This window comes from Protobothrops mucrosquamatus, unplaced genomic scaffold (assembly GCF_001527695.2).
Source record: "Protobothrops mucrosquamatus isolate PMUCROS unplaced genomic scaffold, P.Mucros_1.0 scaffold517, whole genome shotgun sequence".
NCBI lineage: Eukaryota > Metazoa > Chordata > Lepidosauria > Squamata > Viperidae > Protobothrops > Protobothrops mucrosquamatus.
Genome location: NW_015386830.1, coordinates 754,081 through 764,018, shown reverse-complemented (window position 1 = coordinate 764,018; position 9,938 = coordinate 754,081). Strand labels below are relative to the sequence as shown.

The 9,938-nt window shown below is 37.0% G+C and overlaps 1 protein-coding gene across 1 annotated transcript in view; it reads left to right on the top strand.

Annotated features, from left to right (window-relative positions):
* The first annotated feature begins 727 nt into the window (after nt 1–727).
* The window catches only part of PPARGC1B (PPARG coactivator 1 beta), a 42,566-nt gene continuing 33,355 nt past the window's right edge, over nt 728–9,938 (top strand). Inside the window, exons 1-2 of the mRNA XM_029284315.1 lie at nt 728–868; nt 4,537–4,710. Coding sequence (XP_029140148.1) covers nt 728–868; nt 4,537–4,710 — 315 coding nt within the window. The remainder of the gene's footprint in view (nt 869–4,536; nt 4,711–9,938) is intronic.

The window sequence follows — 9,938 nt, the reverse complement described above, 5'->3', positions numbered from 1 at the left end:
AGCAGATCTTTTTTTCTACACAAGTCCTAAAACTAGATAAAGAGAACCGAATTAAACAAATGAGTCCAAAACATTATATTTGTTCATTTATTTATTGAGGAAAATTATCCAAAGTTACATATTTGTGTGCAGCAAAAATATGTAAATCTTTGCTTTCAGTAAGTAGGGCGCCTTACTTGACCAGCAATGACTGCATCGAAACATTTCCAATAACTGTTGATCACCCCTGTACATCAGCTTGAAGGAATTTTAGCCCATTCTTCCTTACAGAACAACTTTAACTCAGAAACATTGATGTGCTTCATTGCTTGAGCTGCCCACTTCAGGATCTTCCACAACATTTTTATAGGATTAAGGTCAAGACTTTGACTTGGCCCTTCCAAAATATTAATTTTTTTCTGCTTTAGCCATTTTTTGGTCATACAACTTGGGTCTTGTGGATTGTTGCCTTGCTGTGTGACCCACTTGCTCTTGAGCTACTGTTCATAAAAGCCTACATGTCTTTGAATTTGGTAGTACCATTCAGAATTCATAGTTCCAGCAACATTGGCAAGCGATCCTGGTCCATAGGCAGCAAATCAAGCCCAAATCATGATACTGCCACCATCATGTTCACAGACAGGATAAGGTTCTTATGGTGGGATGCAGTGATTGTCTTTCACCAATGCAACATTTTTCATTCAAAAAATTACATTTTCTGTTCTTTCAGTAGCCTTCTGACTTAGCCATGTGGTTAACCCTGACAATTGCCAATGCAATAGAGGCCTTTAATTCCTTAGATGTTACCCTGGAGTTCAGTGAGACCTCCTGGTGTATTGCACCTTTTGCTCTTGGTATAATTTTGGTTGGTCAACCACTCCAGGAGAGGGTAACAATGGTGTTGAAATGCCTCCATTTGTGAACTATTTGTCTTGCAGTGAACTAGTGAAGACCAAACTCTTTGGAAATAGTTTTGTAACCTTTTCCAGCCTGGTGAGCATCAACAACTGTTTTTCAGAATCCTCAGGAATTTCCTTTGTTCAGGCCATGACATAGTTCCCTATACCTGTGTTGTGAAGTTTATACTTTGAAAGTGAAGTTCATAACTCTTTAAATAAAGTTGAACTTCCCACATTCACATGATTGTGATGTCTTTGATTGAAACAGCTAACTCAATTTAATCTTTCAAATGAACTACAGGTTCACATACTTTTTGCATACGGATATAGGTAACTTTGAATCATTTTCCTCAATAAATGAACAAATATAATGTCTTTGATTCATTTCTTTATCTACTTTTACAACTTGTGTGGAAAACATATCATGTTTAGGTCATTTTTATGCAGAAATATCTGCATAAAATGGGATTATCAACTTTTAAACACTACGTGGAGGACCCTCTAAGATTTTCCCTTTTTCCTTACTGTTGTAGTAAGATTGTTTGTTTGTTTGTTTGTTTGTAAAAATATTGACCATCCATCTTAACCTCAAGGTAATTCTTATTATTCTTTTAGGGCCACATTGTGCTTTTGAAGACTGGAGTGGTTTCTCTTAAGAAATCAAAAATGACCTGGAACTCTACTTTTTGTGGAGCAGTAGTTCACAACCACCATTTCACTTTCCCTAGTTGTTTATACTGGGAATTCTAGTCCAACACATCTGGAAACATCAGTTTGGGGAAGACTATTCTAACACATGTCTTTGTGGCCAAGGGAATTTCCTATGTATTATTTATGTAATTTAATTAAATCTCCTCCTCCTCCTCCTCCTCCTCCTCCTCCACTACCACCACACACATTTCTTTTCAGCTTGAAAGCTATCCAAAGCATCTAACATTCAGCCAATGAAATAAATGCTGTTTCTGCCCACAGACTTAACCATTGAAAATGATATGACAGAAGATGAGGGAAAGGAAAAGAAATTTTAAAAAAATGGAGCCAATTCTTAAATCACAATTTTTTTATAACATCCAGTTGAAAAATATCTCAGGAAAAAAGAGGATCAGAATCTTTTATTGCCACCTGCTGCAATTTCTCCTTTTCACTTAAGGAGTAAGCCTTTTTTGGGGGGGAGGGACATGTACAGTAAAGTAACTCTGTTTAATGTAACATTGAAATAAGCCATTTTTAATTGGAAAGATTATGCTAAAAGGTGATTGGAGGGGGTTCTGTTTCCGTGAGCAGACACAGACTTTAAAATGTCATGCTATCTGTCACTAATAACTCCTCCCTCTGTTTCCCCCCCCCCCCCCCCCCGCTGAAAAAGGAAGAAACCATCAGAACTATTTTCAGGAAGTCTTGGCCTCCTGAGACTAGGAAACAGTGGGAATGTATTTCTAAGAACAAAAAATTGTTAAATTTTGAATCTCCATAATGTTATAGTCATGTAAATGTAGGAAATACAAAACTAATGTATTTTGAGAAAATTGGCCACGTCTGCAGCATTATTCCCAAATGGAAATATTAGTAGCAAGCATTTTATTTTGCTTTATTGTAGATTTCTTTTTTAGAATCTACACATGCATTTAAAGTAAATAATCAAATAGTAGTAGTCATATTTTTCCATGTACAGTATCTAACTGCCAATAGTCTGGAGATAATCTAGGAAAATATAATTATAATAAAAAATCTGAAACCCCATGATTTTTTCTAAAAAAGAGGGGTAACAATGCCCTAATTCAGCACACTGCTGGCCTATTTAAATTTGCATTCAAAGTGACCTGGGAAAAAAAGAGTTTTGATTTTTTGCAAAATGATAATTCTTTCTTTTTCCTCCATTACTCATGAATTTGATCTAAAATATGCCTGGATTATATTTTATGTTATTGTATTTTTAGTTGCAAAATCACCGGGTTTCTCAATTACATATGCATTAGCAATATGTGTCTTCTATGGATATAATAGGTAGAAAACAATCTATCTGCCTGTGGCCTAAAAAGTAAGTCTAACCCTAGGCAACTTCTCAAAAGCTCAACTTGACAGCTAAATGATTCCGTTTCTGTAAAGCAGTGCTATTATATGTTATCCTTGCTCTACTGCATGTTGCCCTTTTTAACTCCCCAAAACATGTATAATATCAAGATGTGTGATGGAGGCTGCACATGTGTGAATACATACTGAACTTTCCCCAACATATACTGTATATGCACATGAAACCTCTCTCATCCGGCAGTTTTAAGAAAAGGTTTCTCTACTGCTTTTAGCAAGTGAGAAAATGTCATGCAGCATAGATTGACCAAATGCACTGTTTCATAACAAGATCAAGCTTTTGTAAATCCAAAGGTTGTGGTAAGATATTTGTCCTCATATGTCCTCTTTCTCAGCCTAGTTAGAGAAAAGGGTAGCAGCATGGTTGGCAAATGCAGAAGAGGTCTTTGAAAGTCTGCATACCACAAATTGCTCATCTCTGTTTAAAGCTTGCTTAGAAATACCTTTGTTTTTCTAGGGCTGTCATTTGTGGCTTCTCTGCCACTTACGAGATTAGTGTGATATTGCCTGTTTATATTTTTACATTTTTATTGATCACATTTTTATGCTGTTAAACTGTTTTCAAAAAATAATAATAATGGAAGAGCAGGCTGAGCATACCTCCTGCCTGAGCAGGGGGTTGGACTAAATGACCTCCAAGGTCCCTTCCAACATTATAATAATAATAATAATAATAATAATAATAATAATAATTATTATTATTATTATTATTATTATTATTGTTGTTGTTGTTGTTGTTGTTGTTATTGTTATTATTATTAATCGCACAATCAGCCAGATGTTCAGACTGAACTTAGCATTTTGTCTATCCATCGAGTCCTTACCAACGACCTGGGATAGGCAGATGTTTGATGTTATTACAGATATCGTCGCAGGATGGAGGCGGTTCCTAGTAAGGCCGCCTTTTGCAATTGACTAATGGCGAATTTGTCAATACCAATGATGTTCAAGTGGTGCTCCAGTTTTGGGGGGATTGCACCCAAGGCGCCTATTACTATTAGTACTACCCTTGCTTGCTTTTGCCACAGTCTTTCTATTTCTATTTGTAGGTCTTTGTATTTTGTTATCTTCTCCAGTTCTTTCTCGTCTATTCTGCTGTCTCCAGGCACTGCCACATCCACTATCCAGACTTTTTTGTCTTTCTTATCTATTATTATTATTATTATTATTATTATTATTATTGTTGTTGTTGTTGTTGTTGTTGTTGTTGTTGTTGTTGTTGTTTTGTTGTTATTATTATTGTTGTTGTTGTTGTTGTTATTATTATATGCAGAAATACTACATTTTCAGAACTTAAAAAGCGCCCATAATAGCTTATAGTTATTTAAAGGCTTCTTTTGTTCCAGGAAGGCTTGTTCTTTTTGCACTCCTTTTTATGGGAGTGGGAGTGGTAAATTGAGCACCCAAAACATTTAAGGTCTTATATGTACAGCTGCAAGTGTACAGTAATACAATATAATGTACAACAATGCAAGTGTATTATTTGGCATGAAGAAATCAAGAATTTGTAGGCAGGCACTATAAATTGCAAAACTCACTATTCTTTTTTTTTTCCCCCTTTCCTTCATAGTACGAAGTCTCTGGTGAGGAGCACCTTTACTCTGATTTCCCAGAGATTGATTTGTCTCCGCTGGATACCAGTGACTTTGACTCAGCCAATTGCTTCAGCGAGTTCCAGTGGTGGTGTGAGCACTCTGAAACAGAATCCAGTCAGTACAGCACAGATGACTCTGAGCTCTTTCAGGTACCCTATATCAAGAGATCCTCTGTTACAGAGGGGAATCTGCTGTGCAGCCTGGCTTTCCCTTCTTTTAAGAAGTGTGTCACCTGAGATCCCAGAGTGCATTCAGCTCTTGAGAACCTCGGGTGTATGCAAAAATTGCTACCCAATTGTGATTTTAAGTGTGACAGAAGTGGAGAATGATTAAATACAAGGAAAATAGTCATGTTAACTGCATCTACTTTAATCTTGATTGAGTTAAATATCCATTCCAAGTTGCTGATTACCCCTGCAGGAAAGCTGCTAAGGGTCAAAGTACAAGTAGTCCTCACTTAACAACTGCAGTTTGGGACCAGCAACTATGCTGGTCCCAAACTTATTAATGTGCCTGTTCACTGACCTGAGTCCCGCAAGGGAGAAGGGCGGTATATAAATCAAATAAATTTGAATTTTGAATTTATGCATGGTGCAGTTGTAAAGTAAAACATCACAAGACCATTCCTGGCTTAACAGCCATTCGTTTAGTGACCTTTTCAAGTTACAGTGGCATTGAAAAAGTTACTTATGACTGGTTCTCAGGCTTTCAACCATTGCAGCATTCCTGTGGTCACATTATCAAAATTCAGACACTTGGCAACTGACATGTATTTATGATGGTTGCAGCATCCATGGTCATGTGATCACCATTTGCAACCTTCCCAGATGGCTTCCAATAAGCAAAATCAATAAGGAGAAGCTGGATTTCCTTAACAACTTTGTTATTCATTTAACAACTACAGTGATTTACTTAATAATCATGCCAAAAAGGTCATAAAATCAAGCATTAACTCATTTAACAACCGCCTTGTTTAGCAGTAGAAATTCTGGTCCCAGTTGTAGTCATAAGTCAAGGACTACTTGTATTTAAATCAATTTAAGTGCAATTAGGCTGGGGTTTAATATTTAACTTTCTGAGGTGAAAGGAAGATCATAATTTAACAGTGTATTGGTTCTCTCTGGTTTATTTATATCAGGGGTGTCAAACTGGCAGCCTGTAGGCTGGATGCATCACACACAGGCCACACCCACCCCGGCTCCACAAAGGCAAAAAAACATCATGATACGTCATGGGACATAATCGAATTTGACACCCGTGATTTATATATTTTGAATTGCTGACCATATTTTCTTACTCAGATAGACCTGGGAGTTGAAGCTAGGAGCTTCATTCGCAGGAGTGATTTCAGAAAGAGGGTTCAACATATTTGTTCAGCCTATTGTTTTAGACCTTTGGTGTCTGCGACAGTCTATCTTATATACATAATCTTTATCTGTAAAGATACCGGGTAAAGTCATCTGAAGTTTTGTAGTAAAGTATTCCATAGAGTTTTTGTTTTTTTCATGTTATTTCATAGAGTGGAGATGCCTATTTTCATCATGGGCTTGGGACATGTGTAGAAAACTGGAAGGGAATCCTTATAAAATGGGGGGCTGAGTAATGCAAAAGGATCTTGGTGTATATCTTTTTTTTTCTGGACAGAGCTCCATGTCCTTTGTAAAGAAAGGTACACAATCTAAGTCTCTAAGATATAATTTTGGATCCAGTATTGCCAAATGAATGTTATATTTTGCATCTTTGGTGCATGCTCTATGCTCCTTTATTTCAAAACCCATTAAGCGCATGCTGTGTCAACTTCCTTCTTTGTTAAGAGCATCAGGTGATGCCTTTGATTAGAGGAATAGACTAGAATCAGGGGTGTCAAACTGCCAGCCCACAGGCCGGAAGCGTCATGCGGAAGCCGCACCTACCCCATTGCCGGCAATAGCAAAACCGCCCCGATACGTTGCGTGATGTCACGTGACGTCACGAGTTTAACATGTCTGGACAGATGGACGACAGATTTCCTTGACAGAGATCTGACTTCAGAACATACCTCTAAGGACAAAGATGGCTTGTGCTAACCATGTCTACTTTTGAGTACCAAGTTAAAATATTTCTGTGTCTGGGTATTTCAAACTTGATTGCAGCTGTCCTGTGTGACTTCAGCTGATTGGTGAATTTTGGTTTAATTCCTCTCAATGTAGGGATCTTGAATGAGAATATACAGTATAATGTTATAATTGTAATCATACCATATATGTAATTACATGCTTATATATCACTGTATAAACCCAGCTGTTTTAGGAATTCTTGCAAATATTTTTTTTTCACTCAACCAAATTTAAAGAAACGAAATTCCCTTATTGCCTATATATAGCTTACTCCTAGCTTAGTTATGCATCTCTTTTAACAGAAGCACCAGGGATACTGTACTTAATGGCTTCATAACCCTATTAATTCCTTGTTGTACAGGCTGTGTTTTTTTTTTCTTTTTTCCTAGATCAGTATGAGAAAAATGAGAAAAAGTGGCTGTGGGTAGGAGGGGATTCAGGCTATTAATATCTTTTCTGCACATGATTAGTACTCCATTAATTTTCACATGGTTTCTAAATGGAGCAAGTGTAGTAAAGCTAATGAGGAGGTGGAAGAGTAGGAGAGGGCTACCGAGCCAATCCTCTTGTGATCTATTATTGAAGGGAAATTACAGGATGGTGCCTGATACATCCAGCTTGTTGGTTTTTTGCTTTGTTTTTTTAAGCTGATGGATTATTCTGTTGTAGGTGGGGAAAACTAAAGGAGAAGGATGCAGAGAAGGCTGGTGCAGGGGGAGCACTTATGCAGGAGGAGCATAAGTTATATGACCCAAGAATGTTAATTTCCATCCTGCAGAAAGCTGCTTTATTTGATTTTCCAGCTTCAGCATTACCTTTATATCTCTGTGCATGTGGATATTTATAGATGAGGCTCTCTGTGTGTGTTACTTCCACAGTACTTTCTAAATATATGTGGTCCCATTATACAAGTAATGAGTTAAGATGTGGTGCTGGGTGGATGGAGCAATAATGAGCCAGTGAAGATTAAAACCATATTACATACCTAGGTTTATGAGAGGTTTTTTACAGAACCCATAGTGTCCCCTTCCTTTGTTGGCTTTCACAAAGTGGTGCAATATTTCACATTTGGATACACTGTATTCACACTACAATTAATACTTCTATAATCAGGGCACGTTGTGAGTGATTGCACTAGGAGTCAGATGAAAAGTAATGCTTCTACCACAATAACTTTAGTTTAAATAGGGATGTTTTAATATATGAAAGGGAAATAATCCCTGAAATGAGCTATTTTGTTACCTTATATTTACTTCTTCACATAATCACCACTGTTTGCGATACATTTCTGCCAATGATAAGCAAATTTCATAAAGCCATCATGAAAAAACTCTACATGTTTTCTCTTCCACCACATCATGATAGTTCCTTCAACCTCACTGAGTCACATTCCCAAACATAGTGTTTCTTAATTTTTTGGAAAAGATAGAAGTTCTATGACACCATCTTGGACTGCATGCCAGATGGTGTAAGATGATAAGATGCAACTTCACAATTGCCTCTTGGCTGGTGAGGTGTGAAGCCTAGAATTGTCATGTTGCAGCAAAAAAAAATATGTTTGTGTTTTCAAATTCTGTTTGTTTCAAAGCTTTGAATGTTGCAATGTAGCACTGTATGTTAATAGTGGTGGTAGGTTCAAGGAAATCCATAGAAATAGCCCTCTCTGCCAGATCTTGACTTTTGAATGCTTTTTCCATAGGTGACATTTTCTGATGATATTCTGTAGATTAATGCTTCATTTCTGGGTCATAACAATGTGCCCCATGTTTTGTCAGATATCAAGCTGTGAAGTAATTCTTCACTTTCATTCTTGTAGCATGACAACAACTGCTGGCAAATTCCAACTCTTAAAGCTTTCTCTACCATCACCCTGTGAGGAACCTACCTTGCTGCAAACTTTCTGATTTTGAAGAACATCAATAATGTGACCCCACACACTCCTGTGAATTGTCAAGCTTGACAGCCATTTCCCTTTGAATGATACGCCAATTGTCCTTAATCAGTGAATCAAACTTTCTCATGTGAAATTTGGTTGCTGTCACAAGTTGTCCACTTGGTACTTGATATGCACATCAGCTCTTTCTAATTCACCATATTTACAGTATATTTTTGACCCAATGATGCACTTTATTTATGCATTTATTTGATTGAATTTTTGATGCCAAACAACTGTGACTCTGGGGAGTTCACAATTTTTTTAAAAAAAATACCAAAACAAATTATTAAGAATTTAGTAAAGAATATACCTTCCACACAATATAGTTATAAGATGGCAATCTAGACAGCACCTAATAAATATGAATTGGGGGAATCCATCCACCCTTCCCCAAGACCAGGGCAAATTATCAGTACACATGTCAGCACAGTCATCAATATAAACAACCTGCATTTGCTGATGAATTTTAATTGGGGGGCTCTTTCAGCAGACTAATAACCAATCATGATTGAAGTATACTGAGTATTTAATACAGGATTCCATTTCATGAATAAATATCATGATAACCTTTTCTCACAGCAACTTCCCACCAAGTGAAAAGAGCAGATGCTAAAGAACACGTCACAACTTCTAATGTGTCATTGTTGCCATCTGTTGGTGACCTACAACATTGGAGCCATTACTTTTCATTTGCTCCTCCTACCTTTAGTTTCCCTGTGGTTAAATCCTGTACAGTTTAATGTGTTGTGAAAACATCAAAATGTGTCACTTGACTTAGTAAATGTAATAAAGAGGTTGTATATTATAAATATTTATTACACAAGTTTATATGGTTTCCCATCTCAAACCCAGGTGACTCCGGATGGCTCACAACATTAAAATTTACAACATTAAAACCTCACCCCCAGCCCCATAGGAGCAACAACACTATCAAACCAACTATTTACTTATTAAACAAATTTATATGGCTATCTACTCCTCCAAGGAAAAGTGTTGGAATTAAAAGAAAATCTCTCCACTACCGAATATATTTCAAAGACCTGGGAGTAGGGAACATATTTCCTGCTACACTGAGTGACCACTGTAGCCAAACCATGCCATGTCTTCGATTGCCTTGCTGGTCATTGGGGAAGAACTTTAGTGATGGAATGAAGCTTTGCCAATACTCTCCCGATGCAAGAACTTTTGGAATACTGGGCATTTTCTAATGAAAATTGATGGGTCTTTATGTTCCCCAAATACGGTTATCAGTTGGTATAATTTTATGATCCACTGACTGGATTTGGGGTTGCCAAAGTTAAGTGTTCTATGGAAAAGTTCCTCACACAATATCTTAAAATTGTAC